Source organism: Otolemur garnettii, unplaced genomic scaffold, assembly GCF_000181295.1.
Source record: "Otolemur garnettii isolate 467f Iridium unplaced genomic scaffold, OtoGar3 scaffold00011, whole genome shotgun sequence".
Taxonomy (NCBI): Eukaryota; Metazoa; Chordata; class Mammalia; order Primates; family Galagidae; genus Otolemur; species Otolemur garnettii.
In genome coordinates this window covers 19,949,430-19,969,965 of record NW_003852406.1, presented here as the reverse complement: position 1 = coordinate 19,969,965, position 20,536 = coordinate 19,949,430, and the positions used below count along the sequence as shown (strand labels likewise).

At 38.9% G+C, this 20,536-nt stretch overlaps 1 protein-coding gene across 1 annotated transcript; it reads right to left on the bottom strand.

The window, feature by feature from the left end:
• Nucleotides 1-11,377: 11,377 nt before the first annotated feature.
• Nucleotides 11,378-16,188, bottom strand: CUNH15orf61 (chromosome unknown C15orf61 homolog). The gene is made up of 2 exons (XM_003784454.2): nt 15,794-16,188; nt 11,378-11,605 (listed from the first exon to the last, which is right to left on the bottom strand). Exons 1-2 carry the CDS (start codon nt 16,137-16,139, stop codon nt 11,478-11,480), a joined length of 474 nt encoding a protein of 157 aa, XP_003784502.1. The 5' UTR covers nt 16,140-16,188; the 3' UTR covers nt 11,378-11,477.
• Nucleotides 16,189-20,536: the final 4,348 nt, after the last annotated feature.

The window sequence follows — 20,536 nt, the reverse complement described above, 5'->3', positions numbered from 1 at the left end:
TCTGTTTTCACTCTTGCTCTTATGAGTAGTCTATTCTCAACCCAATGGCCAAAGTTGAATCAGGTCACTTGTTTGATTAAAACTCTCCAGTTGGGTTCCTGTCTTATACAGCAGGGGAAAGGCCAAAGTCTTTTCCTTGGCCTACAAAACTCTACACATTCTGTCCCCCATCCCTTCTGAAGTCTTGAACCTTATTTCCTGCTACTCTTCCTCTCTCATACCAGCCTCCTTCTCACCGTTCCTTGAACAAGGCAGGCATTCCACCCCAGGGCCTTTGCATTTGCCATTTTCTCTGCTTGGATTGCTCTTACCCTAGATATCTGCATGGCTCATTCCCTCATGTTCCGGTCTTGGCTAAAATCACCTTCTTGCCAAGGTCTTCCCTCTATTGAGATTGCAAACCAATCCTGAACTACCCATAGATACACGCATGAAGGTGTGCAGGATTCCTAATCCCCTCCTAGTTTGTTTTCCTCCTGGCACTTACCACTATTTAACATAGCACAAATATTACTCGTCTATCTGTCTGTCTCTCCACTAGACTAAAACTTCACGAGGGGAGGGAATTGTGTGTTTTGTTTATTTTCACATCCATAGTATCTAAGAGAATACCTGGCATGTAACAGGCACTTTAATAATATTTGTTGAATGAGTGAGTTTTGAGGGCAGTATAGATTGAGCAATAGCAATGCAGCTTCTACATGACTCTCCTGCCTGCTTTGAGCATCACCTGTTTCTTTGCCTTCCCACCACCACTACCACCACCACTAAGCCTGAGATAGTAACAATTATAGACTCTCATTAAACACTACATTTTATAAATAACATTGATTGCCTCCTATGTTCAAGAAATCTACTTGTTTCCTTCAGAGCCTAGTATGGGCCCTTGCATATAACACTCCAATATTTGTGGATTAATTTTGATTTAAAAGAATATGAAGAGAATACAAAATAGAAGAACTTTGCAGAGGAAAAAAACCTGGCAGAAGGCCAGGCAAGGTGGCTCACACCTGTAATCCGAGCATTCTGGGAGGCCAAGGTGGGTGGATTGCCTGAGATCACAGTTCAAGACCAGCCTGAGCCATATTGAGACTTCATCTCTAAAAATAGCCAGGTGTTGTGATGGGCACCTGTAGTCCCCAGCTACTGGGAAGGCTGAAGCAGAGGATTGCTTCAGCCCAAGAGTTTGAGGTTGCTGTGAACTATGATGCCATGGCATTTTACCCAGGGTGACAGAGTGAGACTGTCTCAAAAAAAGAAAAGAAAAAGAAAACCTGGCAGACAAGCAATTAAGTTTAACATCACCAATAATAAATGTTGACATCATATACTCACTGACGTGATGCAGTAAGAAGCCCACTTGACTTCTGAGGCGTTCTTCCTCAAAATGCATACCCCCAATCTAATCATCAGACAAACTCAAATCGACAGACATCCTACAAAATACCTCAAAAGTGCTCCTCAAAACTGTTCAGGCCATAAGGAAACAAGGGAAGCCTGAAAACTGTCACAGACCAGAGGAGACTGAGGAGACATGATGACTAAATGTGATGTGGGATCCTGGATGGAATCATGGAACAGAAAAGGGACATTAACAGAAAAACTAGTGTCATCTGAATACCACCTGAAATTTACTTAATAATAACATGCCAATATTGACTATAGTTTTGAGGTACGTACAATGGTTCTGTAAGATGCTAGCATTAGTGGCACATTTAAGTGAACATGTGCAGGAACTCCCTGTACTATCCTTACAACTTTTCTGTAAATCTAAAATTGTCTCGAAATTAAAAGTTTAACAAAAAATGAAGTATACTTCTACACACTAGCAATAATTTTAATCTTAAAAAATTTACTATAGTAATAACAACAAAACAATAAATGTAAGCATTCTTATGTTGGTTAATATCTATTAGTTTTTTAAAAGACTATGAAGAAACCTGGACAAAAATGAATACAGATAAACTCTCAAAGTCTGACAAGAGGGCGTCGCCTGTGGCTCAGTGGGGAGGGCACGGGCCCCATATACCGAGGGCGGCGGGTTCAAACTGCAACAAAAAAATAGCCGGGCTGAAGCAAGAGAATCCCCTAAGCCCAAGAGCTGGAGGTTGTTGTGAGCTGTGACGCCACGGCACTCTACCAAGGGTGACAAAGTGAGACTCTGTCTCTACAAAAAAAAAAAAGTCTGACAGCAAAATCTGCTCTCTTCTGTTTCGGCAGGAATGGAGAAGAACCGTGGGAAAGATCCCAACCGAAGCAGAACTGAGAGCTCAGCACGTTATTTGTGGAATGTCACTATATGTCAGGTGCTGTGGCGTTTAGATGCTCTAATTCTAGAATGAATTAATCCATTAATTAAAATGCCATTAGACTTCACTTCTGTATACTACACTTTTTTTTTTTTTTTACATTGAGTCTCACTTTGTCACCCTTGGTAGAGTGCTGTGGCATCTTAGCTCACAGCAACCTCAAACTCTGAGCTCCAGCAGTTCTGTTGTCTCAGCCTGTCAAGTAGCTGGGACTACAGGCTCCCGCCACAGCGCCCAGCTAGTTCTTTTTTGTTGTTTGTTTGTTTGTTTAGCAGGTCTGGGCTGGGGTCGAACCCGCCAGCCCCATAGCATGTGGCTGGCACCCTAACCACTGAGCTATAGGAGCCAAGCCCACATACTACACTTTCCTTTGGGTAGAGTATAGAGTAGGCCGGTGTTCCTACAAATCACTTAAATTTTATTTCTCTCTCTTCATTATGTAAACATAGCTACATTATTTTCCTTACTCACAGTAGTAATGATGGTAACAAAACAACTCACGTCAGCGTGGCACTTTACAGCTTTCACCGCACTTCCCCATCCACTGTCAGAATCACCGTGCTCATCATAGGACAAGGGTACACAGCGCTTGAGAGCCAGGTAATCCGTAGACGGGCTGCAGGGATTGCAGTGACATTTGCCATGTGTAAACTTGGGCAAGACCCCTTCGTTTCCACAGCTGAAAAATGAGCCTAAAAATAGTGCCTCCCTCATGGGGTTCTTCAGAGAGGATTTAGTGAATTAATACCAAGTCCTTAGATGGGGACCTGGAACAAATAAATACTATGGAAGTGTTAGATAAACTCTCATGGTGTACATGACACTAAGATTCAGAAAACTTAAATTTTTCTCAAAATTACTCAACCAGTAATGGGAGAGCAAGAACCTAAACCATTTATTTTATCTCCAAACATGGCTCTTTTTATTACATGCATAGTGGAAAAACGGTTAATACCAAAATAAATAGCATGACTGGGAATCCGACATAGGCATGCAAGAATGATAATACAATTTCAGAATTCAAGGGAAATTTAAAAATCACCAATCTAATCCCCTTCCCCATTCAAGAACACTGCCCGTCCCCCATCTACCAGAGATAGATGCATATTCATTCATATTATCAGGCGAGTTCCCTGGACAGCTCCAAGGACTGAGGACTCACTGCCCCATGAGGTAACCCATTCCATTTTTTGGCAACTCAGTTAAAACGTTCTTGCTGGCTCCTAGTTACTAACACGCTGTTTCTTACTCTGTTTAAAAAGACCCTAGTACTTTCTGCTTACTGTTTCATTTCATTTACTTCTGCACATTGTTCTAAGTTTGACTTTTAAAATAACAAAATTCCTGGGTGGCGCCTGTGGCTCAAAGGAGTAGGGCGCTGGCCTCATATATGGAAGGTGGCAGGTTCAAACCCAGCCCCGGCAAAAAAAAAAAATTCTTATATTAGAAAATAGATGGCACCTCCTGAAATGCCTCAAAAGGATGATGCAACAAGATTCCAGTCTTTCTTTTTTTTGCAGTTTTCATCCAGGGCTCAGTTTGAACCCACCACCTCTGGCATATGAGGCTGGAGCCCTACTCCCTTGAGCCACAAGTACTGCCCTCCAATTTTTCATTTTTTAGAATACATAATTAATTCATCACATCTGAGATAGTATTTCAAAACACTGCTATTCTTGAGAAGGGTCCATATGATCTCCAATTAAAGTCTTGTTTTAAAAACTATTGAAGACAAAGTCCAGTTTATGCTTTTAAATTTTGAATAATTATATATTCATTAGACATAGAACCTTTATTACATGGCAAGTATTCGAAACAAAAATGAGCAATATATGATTTTCATACAGTTATACACAGCATGGCTTGAAAGGACTCCCTGTGTAGACTCGGAACTGCTAGATTTCGTTGGCAGGTAAAGTTACTAAAATTTGTCTTCAACATTATCAGTGACGAACCTATTTGTTGGCTAAATTAATAACCATTGATTTTTTAAATGTGGTCTAAAATTAAGTGACACCATTTAGATTTTTATTCAAACTTTCAAATTCTTGGTTCCTTCCTTTTATAAATTTAGAGACTTGAAAGTGCAAGCAAAATCATGGTCTTCATCTCATAATAAGGATCTCGGTACAATGTATAAGAAAGGTTATAAGATCATCTCCTACTCTCCAGTTCTTTAAATAGCTACATTTTTAAAAATAAAAATATCCATTTTCACTACATGTAGTTTTACATTTGTATATCTTTGCTGGAGTATTAATTTTTGTTTTGTATATTTTTATTCTTCCTTTAGGGTTTGAGCAGACAACTTTTAAGTCTGGTTTTAAATTACGTACTAATATGAAAATAGAGTTAATAAATTCAGTGTTCTATTTACAGACAGATTGTTATAAAATTACTGATATATTCTAGCAAAAGCGGTAAAGGTTATGTCAAATAACTGCTAAAAAAATCAGACTAGGTAGTGTTAATGATGTTACCTTAACATACCAGCTTCGGGGGCTGCATAATTGTTTCTGCCAGCCCATAAATTTTTGAGTAACAACAAAATTATTGTGATTTTTCTTACTAAATAATTCATACATTACAAAGCATGTATGTAACAAGGTCCATGAATCACTAAAGCATATAATGATCATATATCTAATGACATATCTGTTTTCATAAGATGAATTCAAATAGATTTATGTATTTAGGTTAACTAAAAAATACTGAGTTTATAAGGTTCATAATTCTATCAACAACAACAACAACAAAAACTTCAAATCTTCTTTAAGAAGAACACGTTCCAGGACTGGCTTTTAAAAATCAAAAGCTTTTGTTCATCAAAATACTTGTGTTGAAGCTACTTTTCATGAAGTTTTACAGCTTTTAAATTGATACTATAAATATCGCTGAAGCTAAATTAATGATATAATGGAGTAGTACAATCTTCATAAGCTGTATTTAAAATGATATAAGTGAAACTAAAATAGCCATAGCAATACCATATAAAACTGTGTACTAGTAGTGGCTAATTTTTTTTTATCTAGCAACTAGAATTTAAGAGAGTTTTTTTTTTTTTCAACTAACACTTTTCGTGCTTTACTTTGGTCTTATCTTAAGTAATCGCAAACCAAATATATCCTTTTCAAAATACTGCTAAAAATGACCCCAAATGAGATCTCATCTACTTGGTTAAAACTAGGTTTCACAACTAAAATTTTTAAAATTCTGAGACTGCCACATATAAAATGATGTTAAATCAACATGTTTTAACTATTTTAGTTGCCAACTTTTCTCTAAACCTAGTTATTTCCTATAGGAGTCAAGCAGTTCTATGTTATCATGGTAACTTTACATTCTTTACTAATTTTTAAAAATTATTTTTAATTACAGTAAAATACACATAACACAATATTTGCCATCTTAACCATTATGAAGTGTACCATTCAGTGGTAGTAAGTATATACATACTGTTGTGCAAGCATTCACACTGTCCAATGCGAATCTTGCAAAACTGAAACTCTGTACCCGTGAAACACTAGTTGTGCATTCCCTTCCTCTCTCCTTTAATAATTTTTAAGAACTTTATTGAGATATAAATCACATACCGTGCAGTTCTTTCATTTGAAGTGTACAATTCAACAGTTTGAATATAGTCACAGCATTGTGCAACCATCACCACAATCAACGTTAGAAAAGTTTCATCATCCCCCCCAAAGAAACCCCATTTGCATTAATTGTCACTCCCCATTTCCTTCTCAACCTTCCCCCCAGGTGACCACACTCATCTGCTTCCTGTCTCTATGGATTTGCCTATTCTGGATATCTCATATAAACAGAATTATGTAATATGTGATCTTTTATGACTAGCTTCTCTCACTTAGCATACTTACTGTTTTCAAGCTTTATCGGGTATCCGTATATATTCTATCATGTGACTATGCCACATTTTATTTGTTCATCAATTGATAGATATTCGTTTCCACCTTTCTGCTAGTATGAGTAATGCTGACATCACATTCATATACAAGTTTCTCTGTGGACATACGTTTTCAGTTCTCTAGGGTATATCCTAGGAGCACAAGTGCTACTTCAGTGGTCATTCCATATTTAATATTTTGTGGAACTGTCAAACTTTTCCAAAGCAGCTGCCTCATTTTACATTGTGGTTAGCAGCATATCAGGCTTCCAATGTCTCCACATCCTCACCCACACGTACTACAATCTGTCTTTTTGATTATCTTCATCCCAGTGGATGTAGGATTATTAGCCTGAGGTCAAAAAGTCAGTGGTATCTCATTGTGGGTTTGTTTTTCATTTCCCTAATGATTAATGAAGAACATCTTTTCATGTGCTTTTCAGCAATTTATATGTTTTCTTGGAGAAATGTCTGTTCAAATACATTTTCTCATTGAGTTGTTGAGTTTGAAGAGTATGTTCTGGATATAAGTCTCTACCAGATACGTGCTTTGCAAACACTTCCTCCTATTCTGCGGGTTATCATTTTCTTGACAGCAGTCATTGAAGCACAGATGTTCCTAATTTTGATCAAGTCCAATTTATCTGTTTTGTTCTTTTGTCATTGCCTTTAATCTTTTTCCCAAATATGAGAATTTTGTAGGCTCACTTTTTTTTTTATTAAAAAGCTATCTGCACTTTTAGAAATACACTTACTAATAACAATCTAGCTTTACTTTTGTTCAGTTGTATTAGCACTCTCAATTAGAAGAGAGTTCTAAGCAGTAGCCAGAGCAGTAGTAACTAGTAGTAAATAAGCTTTTGTTAGTGGAAACTATTTTAGCCACATTTTCATTAAAAGAAAAAAAAAATTCAACATCTGATCTCCAATTTATATTAGAAAAATTCTGTGTGTGCTATGGACACTACTAATCGCACTTCCCATTGTTGGAAAAGCCCTTGTGAAACATTTGTCAAGCACATAAAATGATATGAAAGTGAAATATAGTAATTAAGATTTGTGTTCTATTGATTGTGTAGCTTAAGTAATTTTTCATTACTAACATAAGATTTAATAAGTATAAGTAGTTAAAGATTCTGACTTGGCACTAGTCATTAGCACGTAATTGAACTAGTAAAAAAGATCAGTTAAAGCTGTGTTGATTACCACCTTATCTTTGAAAGGCAATTAAAGACCTCAATCATGCAACAAGATTTGATTGTGCAGCCTTTATTGGACATTGATCTTTCAGCAAAGTGCAGTTACATTTTCCATTAATTTACAGTAACACAGTTTAACTCTGATACCCTAGACTGTTGACCCAGGTGAGATGTAATCCTAAGTACTTGTTTAGGTTAAGATGCCCCCAAACGTCATTATTGTCTGAATAGTAAGTGCTGAAAAAAAGGAGATACTTGATCCACTAGCTTTAGGATAAGGTTTCTGTTATCTGCACTAGCTTTTAAGTGAAGTGAAAGCAAGATCCTTGCCCACTCATTTAAACTTCATTCATTCTTTAATAGAGCTAAGAGATATTTCCTGAAGAGTTATTGATGTTTTGTGCCTACAGTTTGGGTAAATATAAATAAAAATGACATGAAGGAAAATATAATTTTTAAGAAGAAATACATATGACCTTTAATAATTAAAAATGTTTCGCTTTTCACTGAAATCAGCATTAGCAAAATATTAATGACCACCTCTGTTTGATGAAACCAACAGTAACAATGTGTAAAGTTTGGTGTATTAGGATGTTAGCACTAACCAAGTAGTTATTGTTAGGTCATCAATGTTTTCTGTGCTCCGAACATGGTTATTACATCTTTGTATTGGCTTGCAACTTACACAGGAAACAAGAATTTTATCTAGAAATGTCTTCCAATGATAATTGATTTGTGTAAAAAGAACAAATATTTATTTGTACTAAAAAACACATCTTTGTTACAATCGTTTTGCCTGGATTATTTTAAATACAAAATCCCATTAAAGAAGTATAGGCAGGGTACATGTGAATCTCTCTAATTGTAGAATGTAAATGTCTTAACACAATAACTAAGAAAAAGACATGAAGGCTACGTTAACCAGTTGGATGAAAGTATTTTAAATTGTATACAGAAACAGTACACTGTACCCCATCACACTGCTATGATATAATAAAAAGTATAGGCAGAAAAGTTGAATTTGTGGTTTCATCACCTACAAAAACTCCTGATATCCAGAAGGGCCCCTTCATCTCCCCCCACCACTTTAGGGCTAATGGGCACACACAGAGACACACAAAATACCTTCAGTGTGACTCTCCCTCTCACCTTATTTTTAAAATCCTTTTGTTAATGAAGTCCTTTAAATATAAATACATGGAACAGAAGAATGTGGATTACAAAACCCGAGCTTTTTCTGAAATAAAAGTAAAACGGATGCGTGTTTACAAGCATATTCATGTTACATTTTAAGGTAGAAAGGTCTCCAGTTTCATTCTTCTCATATTACAGGTGGAAAAACTAAGACAACAAAGGAGTAGAATGATTAGCTTGAGGTCAAAAAGACAGCACTCATACTAAAAATAGACTCAGTCTCTTGACTTCCAGCAATTATGTTGGTACTTTATCCCTTTTAGGTCACAATGCTTCCCTATAATATGCGACCTCAAAGAAAAAAACTTAAAACTATTACTGTTCAATGGGAAGTATTTTTTCAGACTAAAAGGTTCACCACAAGACTTAAAACCAATAAATGATATTTTAATTTCTGAACCAAGCCCTTAGCCATCCTTGAGTTCATCCTTCACCATGATCAACTCCATAGGAGCAAGAGGTCTATTGATTTTCATGTAATACAAGAAAATATTACATTTGCTTAATTGTTACACGGTGAGCACATCAGACAAGAAATCAAGGCTCTATTTAATGCTGCAAGCAGCAGAGAATTACAAAGATCGATAGGGTAGTTTGTCAAAGATGTTCTCCAAGGAGACTTACCTATCACTATATGGACAAGAAGTCACATTGATGGTAGCTATTGAAAAACAGGTAAGCAGAGTCAGCAATACAAATTATCAGAAATCAAACAGGCCAGTGTGAAAAGACGTACACCTCTACTGAAAAGCTGTATTTATAGTCTGGTAATTAAAAACCATTTTATCAGCCTTGTGCTGGGACCAAACCTGGACAGCAAGTATTGACAATTCCAGTAGCAATGAATGAGCAGTATTTGACTTAAAACTTATGAGCTATAGTTATTTAACTTAGCCCATTACAGAGGAAATCAGTTCCAGCCTTCCTTGCAAAATGCTAATAGTCAGTTTTATTATTAATGAAGCTTAATGCAACACTATCTCCTTTGTGTAAGCCATTCATTTAACTAGTGTCAAGTATATTCTTCTGGACTAAATATATTGGCATAAGTACTTCTTTGATTAAAGTGTTATTTAGAATTGCTTTGAGACAAGTGAACACTACATATATTTGAAGAACACTTCACTCCCTGTAGCTCACTGGAGATGATTACCTTTAACGAAGCCAGTTTGTATAACTTCATTTTTCTATTCCTTCCACCTCAATCACTTCCACTCACTTTCCCCACTGACTTGATAGTATTAAGGATCCCAATGTTAAATTTTACAAAATGTTTTGCTACCAAAAAACGTGTGCATGTGTGAGCAACATATTAACATACAATGATAAGTAAAGTATGTTTTTAATTATGGAAGAAATCATAAATCTTAAACACCCATTGGTTTAGAAATTAAATAGTTCTACTTAGTTCTTCCTAAATTACTCCAAATTTCTGAAATTTACCATTTGTTTGGGTAATTTGTGACTACCCCCAGGATAAATTTTTATTAATGACTTTGTTTTCAAAAATGCAATTAACTAAATAAAATTTGAAGGCAAAAGTGCCATCAGGTCTTTAAAATTTCAGCCCATTGCCTATTGTCAGTAAGTCTGTATATGTACCATTTGAGTCCCTTGCTTTCATAAATAATTACCAAGTTAATTTTTCTGAGTTTTTCTAGAACTTAATGGGTCTAGTTTGTTCAGCATGCTATTTAAACTTTTAATGTCCTAACTTCATTTACTCTGCTGTATTTACATTAATCAGAGTTATTACATTTCTTTAAAAAGTAATGTGGTTTTGGATTCTTTAATCAACAAGTTTTGTTCTGGAGGTTTTAAGACAATTTCACTCTGTTGTCCAGGATAGAGTGCCCTGGCCTCAGCCTACCTCACTGTGCAACCTCAAACTCCTGGGTTTGCGATCCTCCTGCCTCAGCTTCCCAGGTAGCTGGGACTACATGTGCCCACAGCTTCCAGCTAATTTTTCTAGCTTTAATAGAAATGAGTCTGGCTTTTCCTCAGGCCAGTCTTGAACTCCTGAGCTCAAGTAATCCTCCCACCTCCGTCTCCCAGAGGGCTAGGATTATGGGCCTGCGCCACCACACCCTGCCTAAACAACCAGAAGGTTTTTTCTTCTTTTTTTGAGACAGAGCCTCAAGCTGTCCCCCTGGGTAGAGTGCCATGGCATCACAGCTCACAGCAACCTCCAACTCCTGGGCTCAAGTGAGTCTCCTGCCTCAATCTCCCAAGTAGCTGGGACTACAGGTGCCTGCCACAACATCCAGCTATTTTTTTGGTTGCAGCTGTCGTTGTTGGCAGGCCCAGGCTGGATTCGAACCTGCCACCTTAGGTGTATGTGGCTGGTGCTGAGCCAACATTTCTATTTAAAATCCTGGCAGCTAAATAGTTTGCACTTCAGATTGCAATTAGATTCTCATCAAGTTTGGATTTGCCAATGATGTACTATTATCTCCACTATATCCCCTAATATTCCCTACTTCTTTTTCCAATGTCATGTAAAAGATTTTCTCCCTCCTCTTTTGTGTGGGCACCTATATTTTCCCTTCAGAGTCAATTTAAATTGTTAATATCCAACTATAGACTATATCACATTATCATCATTTTTTATCTGTAGTTTAACCTAGTTTTAAGGAAAAAATGGTGTGAAGCTTCATGTGTTTCTGGTTCCCATTAGCTAAACAGAGTATGCAATACATAACAACATCTGAAAGGCTTTACCTCTTCAGGGCAATGATTCTTCTTAAAGAACCAGACAACACAGAAAGAAGAAGGTGTTTGGCAAAGTTTTATTTTAAAAGATCAAAAATAACTATTGCACATACACACAAGAGAAAATCCAGTTGCATTTATGTTCTCCAATGCATACTTTCAATACATGGCACCTTCATCTTCTTTATTTAGAAAATAAACTGTTATTGGTCCATAACTGGTCTGCACAGTCTCTGTGACTCTAGCAAATAACCAGGAGCCAAGTCCATATAATAAAGTCGGAATACCTAGAAAACAAACACACGTGTTATACATGACATCAGGACTGATTAATCACGCACTCACGTATCATGTTACCAGTCACACAACACTCTTCAGCCACGTTATCAAGTTTTAAAGATAGATATAAAAATATTACTCAACACTGACTCTATGATTATTGTGTAAGAGCTTAATTTCATCTTGTGGAGCATGGTAGCAATTACGGGAGCCTAGAGATTTTTAAAACTATAGACGAGCTTGGTGTAAATTTTAATTCAAAGCACTTCACTAATTCATTACCTTTAAATAATCATGAAGTAATTCTATATTCTTTTCACAAATAAGCAAATAGAGAAGACCGTAAACTAATTTAATTGTAGACGCTCCTGATTGTTAGCCTTGACCTAAAATTACAAGGTCACCATTATCGTTCTTTAAGTTAGATAGTTAACACTGATGGCTAAAGTAATTTTTGTACAACTTAAAAGAAACTGGGTCAAATAGCTGTATTCAAAACCTAAGGCAAAACTTAACTCTGAGGAAGATTTTAGTACAACAGGGATGAGAAAGAAACACTATTCGTCAGTATTTTCTAATTGATTTGAAAACAACCTTCTTTTAACCAATTTGAAATAAGTATATAATAGACTCCAACATATGTTTCTTTTTTGTAATGTTTCCATTGACAAGATTTTGACGCTTTATTTGAAGTTAGTTGCCAATTGTGATATGGGAAACCAAACACACACTACCCAGAGATAAAAGATTAATCGCTTACCTGAATACGATACTACATTGAGCACAGACCAAACTTTTACAATGCCTTTCTCTTTTTAAGGCACTTATTTAAAACCAGTGACCCTTAACATATTAAAAACATACACTTAAACCACAGGCACATGAATCAATGACAAATATTGCATGAATCAGTAACGAATATTGTATGTTCTGCACAGTAGTATTAATTTTATTGCTCCCATGTGGGAAGTGGGCAGAAAGTGACAATTTAGAAGGAGAGCTGTACATTTGGAAAATCTCTTTCTAGGTAATAAGGAAATCCACACATGCCCAGGACTAATCGTATTGCTAATTTCTTTTTCTTATTTTTCTGCAAGAATCTATTTGCTGTGTTATGCGCTGTTTGAGAGTGTGCTGGGCTACCTAGTGCTTATTCCCTGAAGCTGCATTCCAGCCACTGTGATTAATCAGAAGCATCACTAACTGGCAATGAGAAGGGGAAGGAAAAAAAAATGCCCATTCAGGCTGGTACTTCTCCATTTTTAGGAATATACTAGGTCACAGTTTGTCATTCTCACAAGGCTCGCTAGAATTCCTATAAAACCTTTTTATATCGCCTTCTTTTCCCGGGTAATACCCAGAAGAATCTCTAATGCCTCAAGGGAATGTCACCAAGAAACAACAGCAAGAAAAAACTAGAATAAAAAAAAAGGCAAGTGGCACAGGGGTTGGGGTGATTAGAGAAGCACACGAACAAGATAGACAGAAATTAAGGGAGCAGTCGAAATAAAAAAATAAATTTAAAATATGGTATCACAATTCCAAAAGCTGAAAATCAGTGGGATGAGGAAGAAAAAAAAAGCAGCCTCTAGAAGCAATTATTAATTTTCTAAATATGCCAGGAGTAAAACATATAAAATATGACTTTTAATCCAATGTTAAGAATATATATTTAAGGAATGGCTGATGACACTGAAATTTGTGCTTTAGAACATTTACTACAATTTTCAGTTAAAATATTGATACTTAAAAAATTCACACTTCTGAAAAATTGTACAGTCGATATTTTTTCAGCTGATGGGGAAGAGCTGATCAAAGATTATTAGTATAATAATAACTACATTTCCTCTTATTAAGAAACAACTAGGAACCATTATCAGTAATGCTGTTTGACAGACAGTAATGCTGTTTGGAGTTGTGGTATCAAAGGCATAAATTCTAATTTTTTTCAGCCATCTATTTAATTCAGTCAGACTAATACACTAAATGTGAAGATTTATAACTTATGTACCTAAAAACAATCTTCTAGTCTATAAGATTCCATGAAAAATTAATTTTTTTCTACCCTGTCTGAAACATTTCAGAACATCAAAATGAACTTGAAAACCAGTCTTTGCATAATAATTCATTTTGAGTCAACTGAACAGTAGGTAAACCACTGTCAAATTAAGCACTTAAAAAAAATTAGAACTTCCTAGTAAATCTCCGATTACCCATTCATTCCAATGGTAAGTTGCCTTTCTTAAATCTCAATCTACTTCCCAGCAGGATACCAAGCCTGATAAACCATCAGTAAAATGGCAGCTTCCACTGAAGGGAAAGCAGAGGAGAAGGGGAACAAATGGGTAAGCAGAAGTCTTTATTATTTAGAAAATGAAAAAATGAACTACTTGGATAACTGCTAATTTGGAAGAGAAAAAGAGGAGTAAAATCCTAAATACTGCTATTAACAGACTATTTGATGATCCAGAGGGGTATTTCACAAAATAGGAAAGGATCCTATTATCTGATTCACATTACCAAATTGGGGAATACATTACTCTTTTAAAAAAAGTCCAGAAAAAATTCCCCTTACCAGTATAAGCCAATTTGTACTAAAAACTTTTCCTTTTGCTTAATTTAAAAATGCTCACTCCCATTTGAGCAGGATTTTTATTAACAGAATTTCCAAAAGACCATACAAATCATTAAATCACTCTTCTATATAAAAGTCAAAAGGTTTGACTTTTCTATGTGGAGAATGTTCTGGGCATCCCACTTTTTTCTGATGTTTTAATATCTGTATCTAAAAGAGAAGCCCCTATTTATTAAGGTGAATTTAAAGAAAATGATTTGAAACTGCAACAAATTTTTCTAAAAAGGCATTTGGCTCGTGTTTTACCTATAACCTTCCTAACCTATTACTCTTTATATTTGGGAAGAATGAACTTTTGATTCTGAAAATGCTAAAATAAACTTATTCTTCTTGAATTTAGTCATCACTCTTGGCTTTCAAAATAATTTTGAGTTGAATTTTCTAAGTCACCTCACCCTTCGACTTGTTATGAACCTCCAAATTAGTGGTCATGCTCTAGACAGTCTATCAAGTTAATAAGACAAAGTTTTAAAGGATAACACATCGCTAAATAATCTTCTCCTTACTGGACTGAGCACAGGACAGCCCCAGTGGGGTAATGCCCCCAAATCTCATGATTGACATAGATGGGTTATTATAAGTAAAAATATACAATTTTCAAATTTAATCAGCTTTTAATACTGGTAGTATATAACTATATCCATTATATAATACTGGTACTGTAGCTGCACGGGATTTAGCTTTAAAAAATTGGGTAACACTGTTCAGCTCCATGTCTAGGTATTGAATTACTGAAATTTAGATTAATTAATTTTATATTAATAGGTTCAAAGCTTCTTGAGGCCTTATATTTTTCCCTGACCTATAAAAGATAAACCCATGTCGTTATTCAAGCCTCTCTTGTCTATCTAACATCTATCTGGTGTGGGCAGATACTTCCAGAATTAGAATTTTCCATGAAAACAAACATTAAGAGGTAGTTTTTTAAAATATCTTTTAGGCCTAGTACCTGAAGAAGCTAATGTCTGGTGGAAACTTCAGTGCTTATAGTAAAACGTATCTGCTGGGCTTTCATACTAAGAAAACAAACTTAGTAGTTCCAGTTTTGGTAACATCGGCGCACCGACAAAGTGATGTTCGTGGGAATGATTCCCACTATCTAAGAGATACTTAAATTCAGAGCCACTTTCCATTGGGGAGGTTTCTTTCCACCTTCTTAGTGCCCAGGACAGGGGTCCTCCCAGATCCACAGTGGACTTGAGCATGGCCTGTCCCTTCCCCAAAGGAGACGGACAGGCGGGGTCCACAAGCCCACTTTCCGGGGAACGAGTTCAGAAGCCAACAGCTCAGAGTGATGAGGACCTCCCGGGGAGGGATAAGGAGAGAATACTAAAGACCCGAGCCAAAGTTCAGCCCTCGAAAGTCGCTCTGTGGGTGGGGCCGAGGGCAGTGTCCCCGCGCCCTGCGGCACCGCCAAGCGTGACCTGCCGCGCAGGGCCGGCCGGGATCCCCGCCCCGGTGCCTGACCTCAGCCGGCACGTTTGTCGGCGTGCTTTGGGGACAGCGGGCCGCCCTCGGCAGGACGTGCTTCACTGGGTCTGGCGCGGGAGTCGCCACTCACCGAGGTTGACGACCTTGAGCGCCGTGAAGAAGCGGTTCTGCTGGGCCAGGTCCTGCCAGGGCGCCTTGGAGCAGTGGTACTTGATGAAGGGGAAGCAGCCGGTGCGCAGGACGTGGTAGTTGGCGCCCTGCACGGGCCAGTTAAAGTGCGAGAGGCCGAACTGGTCGTTGCGGACCGCGCTGTAGGGTACGCAGAAGGAGGTCCAGTGCGGCAGGCGCCGCTGCAGCAGGTGCCTCGTCAGCACCTCCGAGGCGCGGGGCTTCGGGCGGGAAGAGGCGCCCGAGGCCCAGGGCCCGCACAGCAGCAACCGAAGCGCGGCCTCGTGGGCCCTCCGCAGGGCCTCCATGGCCGGCCGCGCCGAGGAGGCGGCCCCGCGTTCGCGGTCGCCGCGGGGGCGCGCCTTAAGGGGCGGGGTCGCCGGAGCGGCGCGCGCCCGCACCTTTCCCCAAACCCCCACCGCCCGGGGCCCGGCGGCGGGAACGCCCAACCCGAGGGCGCGGCGCCCGGGCGAGCGAGACCCCAGAGGCTCGGCGGCGCGTGCGCACGGCGGACTGGAGGGGGGATTTTCCCACTAAGGCAGGGGGCGTGGAGGGGAGCGAGGGACGCCTGTGCAGAGGAGCTGGTTAGATTGTCACATATGACCTTACGTAGTCAGTACTAACTCTGGGGCGGGCAGGATTTATCAGTTTGAATATGAGCAAAATTAAGGTGTAGGGCATGCAGTGACCACCCTGGCGAATGGCAGAACTCAAACCCAGGTCCCAGACTCTAAGAAATCCTTAGTTGGCACTGTAGAAACCCTTGAGAAGCTGCCCTTGGGGAAATGAGTTAGAAGCCAAAACTCCAGATTTGCATTACCTGGTAAGATGGGGGAACACTTTTGTGTATAGATCCTCAGTATTATTCACTATTTAAAATAAGTCCTGGATAGTTAGAAAATAGAGTTCAGCTAAGGCCAGACGTCGTGGCTTGCACCTGCAATCACAGCTACGGGAGGCTGAGTCAGGAAGATTGCCTGAGCCCAAGAGTTCAAGGTTGCAGTCAGCTGCGTTGACCCCACTACATTCCAGCTTGGACCACGGGGCAAGACCCCATCACAATAGAATAATCAAAAGTTTATTTTTAGGCTCGGCGCCTGTGGCTCAAGCGGCTAAGGCGCCAGCCACGTACACCTAAGGTGGCGGGTTCGAATCCCCAGCCCGGACCCGCCAAACAACAATGACGGCTGCAACCAAAAAATGGCCGGGCGTTGTGGCGGGCGCCTGTGGTCCCAGCTAGTTGGGAGGCTGAGGCAGGAGACTCGCTTGAGCCCAGGAGTTGGAGGTTGCTGTGAGCTGTAATGCCACGGCACTCTACCCAGGGGGACAGCTTGAGGCTCTGTCTCAAAAAAAAAAAAAAAAAAAAAAGTTTATTTTTAAAAAAATCACTGAATCTGGATTGGGCGCAGTGGCTCATGTCTGTAATCCTAGCACCCTGGGAGGCCAAGAGGCTGGATTGCTTGAGCTCAGAAGTTGGAGACCAGCCTGAGCAACCCTGTCTCTACTAAAAACAGAAAACTAATCCGGCATCAGGGCAGGGACCTGTAGTCCCAGTTATTTGGGAGGCTGAGGCAAGAGGATTGCTCAGGCCCAAGAGTTTAAGGTTGGTGTGAGCTATGATGCCAAGGGCAATGGAGTGAGACTCAGGCTCCAAAAAACAAACAACCCCCCCCCCCGTATTTCTTGGCTCAATGCCCAGATGTGTAGAACCACCTCCCTTCTAAGAAACTAGTAAATGCCAGACCAGAAGCCTTTTAGTTATCAACCTTCACAATCCTTATCATACAGTATCAATCCATTACAGTAGGAAAACCTTTTCTTAAACTTTGAGGCCTCTTGGGATAATAATTTATATACACACTTATTTTCTAAAGAAGCATTTCTCTTTTTCCCCCTAAACTCATCTTGTTTAGAGAGACCATACATAAATAAGATGATGTGTCTGAAAGCACCTTACATAAATGAGGTAATTATGTGTAATCATCATATAGCAATTACTGTTATTGCTGCAAACTCAAGAGGGATGTGGGATAGTCTGGTTAGTTTTTATATTCTTCAGTTTTTATTCGTTCATTCAGCAAACATTGATTGAGCATCCTCTAACAGTTGCCAAATCTTGAGAGACCTTGTACTCGTGCAAATAATTTGGGTTTTGCCTTATAGAATTTCCAATTAGATAAAACTTTTGTTTTGTTTTGAGACAGGGTCTCACTATGTCACCCTCGGTAGAGTGCTGTGGTGTAGCTCTTGGGCTACAACTCTTGGGCTTAAGCGATTCTTTTACCTCAGCCTCCCAAGTAGCTGGGATTATAGGCACCCGCCACAATGCCCGGCTATTTTTGTTGCGGTTGTCATTGTTGTTTAGCAGGCCCGGGTCAGGTTCAAACCCACCTGCCTTGGTGTATGTGGCCAGTGCCCTACCACTGAGCTATGGGCACCAAGCCATAGATAAAAGTTTTTAAAATATTTTAGGTGCTGGCACAGATGTGGAGAGAGGGTAACACATTGGTGGGATTACAAACTAATACAACCTCCTAGGAAAGAAGTATGGTGACTCCTGAAAGAACTCAAAATAGACCTTCCATTTGATCCTGCAGTCCCATTACTAGGTATCTACCCAGAAGAAAAAAAATCATTTTATCATAAGGACCTTTACACTAGATTGTTTATCACAGCTCAATTTACAATCCCCAAGATGTGAAAACAACCCAAGTGCCCATCAACACATGAATGGATTAATAAACTGATGCATATGTATACTATGAAATACTATTCAGCCATAAAAAGATGGAGAATTTACATCTTTTGTATTAACCTGGATGGAGTTGGAAAACATTCTCTTCAGTAAAGATCACAAGAATGAAAAAGCGATATCCAGTGTACTCGATACTGATATGAAGCCAGTAGGTGAACTAATACATGCCCCCCAAACAAGAGAAAAACTCAATTTAATTCAAGTTGAGGGGAGGCAGGGAGGGGGATGGAGAAAGGAGGAGGGAGAGGGATTGGTGTGCTCCCAACTAACGGGCACAATGTAAAAGTGTATATGGCACACCTCCTGCAAGTCACAGCTACAACAGGGACCTCACCTAACAAATAGAAACATTGTAACCTAATCATATATGTCCTCATACTAATCTGAAATAATACTAAAAAATAGGTAGAGGCATGATGTAGTTAGATTGTTTATGGGGATGGCTGAAAGAGAGATGAGGACAGGAGGCAGGAAGGCACATGATTTTTAAATGAAATTTTAAAAAGCATTGGAGTCCCTTTTCAAACAAAATCGGTTGAGAGCACCCTAATTTATAAAGTAGGTTAAAATTTGACTTGTTACTAAACATTTTTGTTGCTATGTGTGTTGTGGAAACAAAACTTTTGTAGAGTAGAAAGGAAATTTACTGGAAGGGAATTGGGTGGCTAAAATAATGAATAAGAAGTCAGGATAACCAAGAAGGAACCCAGGAGTCTGGACAGGAGCTAATCTGGTTAGCATGCCATGGCTGACTTCTCTGCCATTGGACTTTTGACCCATTGGGTTTTGTTTGTTTGTTTGTTTGTTTGTTTTTTGAGATAGAGTCTCACTGTGTCACCCTGGGTAGAGAGCCATGGCGTCATAGCTCACAGCAACCTCAAACTCTTGGGCTTAAGCGATTCTCTTGCCTCAGCCTCCCAACTAGCTGAGACTACACGCACCCTCCACAACGCCCACTATTTTTTGGTTATAAGTGTCATAGTTTGGTAGGCCTGGGCTGGATTGGAACCCACCAGCTCTGGTGTATGTGGCTGGCGCCCTAGGCTACAGGCACTGAGCCTGACCCGTTGTTTTATGCTCCCCAAAGTTTGAAGTTGAGGGTTGTGGTCAACAGTTGCAGTTATAGGAGCTTAAGCAACCAGTTTATTTCTGGATCTTCTGTTTTGGTTGTATACTATCATGACAATTCTGATTTCTCCAGAAAAGTATATACAAATAAGAGTTTGTAAACAATTCACCATGAAATTTGGGCATGTGCTTCAATTACGAAGATGGCAGCAGGAGAATAATTATGAAATCTGTACTAACATGACTTAAACTCAAATTAATGTGCAGGCATTTTGCAAAATGTTAAATTTTGGCATTATCTTTCTTTTGGCAATATAAAAATCTCTGTTTTAAAAAACTAGTTTGAATCAAACATGCAGAATCCTTTAACTATGTCTGAGAAACCCTAGGTTTTGTGACATATGATACAACCACCACTGATACAGAGAACCAGATATTAGATAGGTTCACTTCTCATTACGAAGCCTTCGATAAACAGCTAGGAAACTGAAGGAATTCTGTTGGAAGCTGAGCTCTTGGATAAACCTTGTCAATGATGAGGGGTTCCCCTGATCCAAGGCTTTTTGACTATCTCCCTCTCTTTTCAATTCTAAGGTTGAAGGTTCCTCCAAAGATAACTGATGGATGGTGGACCACACCCAGGTATTCAACAGTGTTTGAATGAAACATTCCCCTACCTAAAGACACAAAGATGGAGAATATGACATCTCTTTTGACTTTAAGATTATATGGTGCTCCTTGCATATTTGAAATAAGATGATCTCTTTAAAAAAAATCAACCAACATCACAACTTAAATCGGATGCTTGATTTTCTTTTCAGAGTCAGTCCTCCCCATCCTACCATCCATCCATTCCTTCCTTCCTTCCTTTTTTTTTTTTTT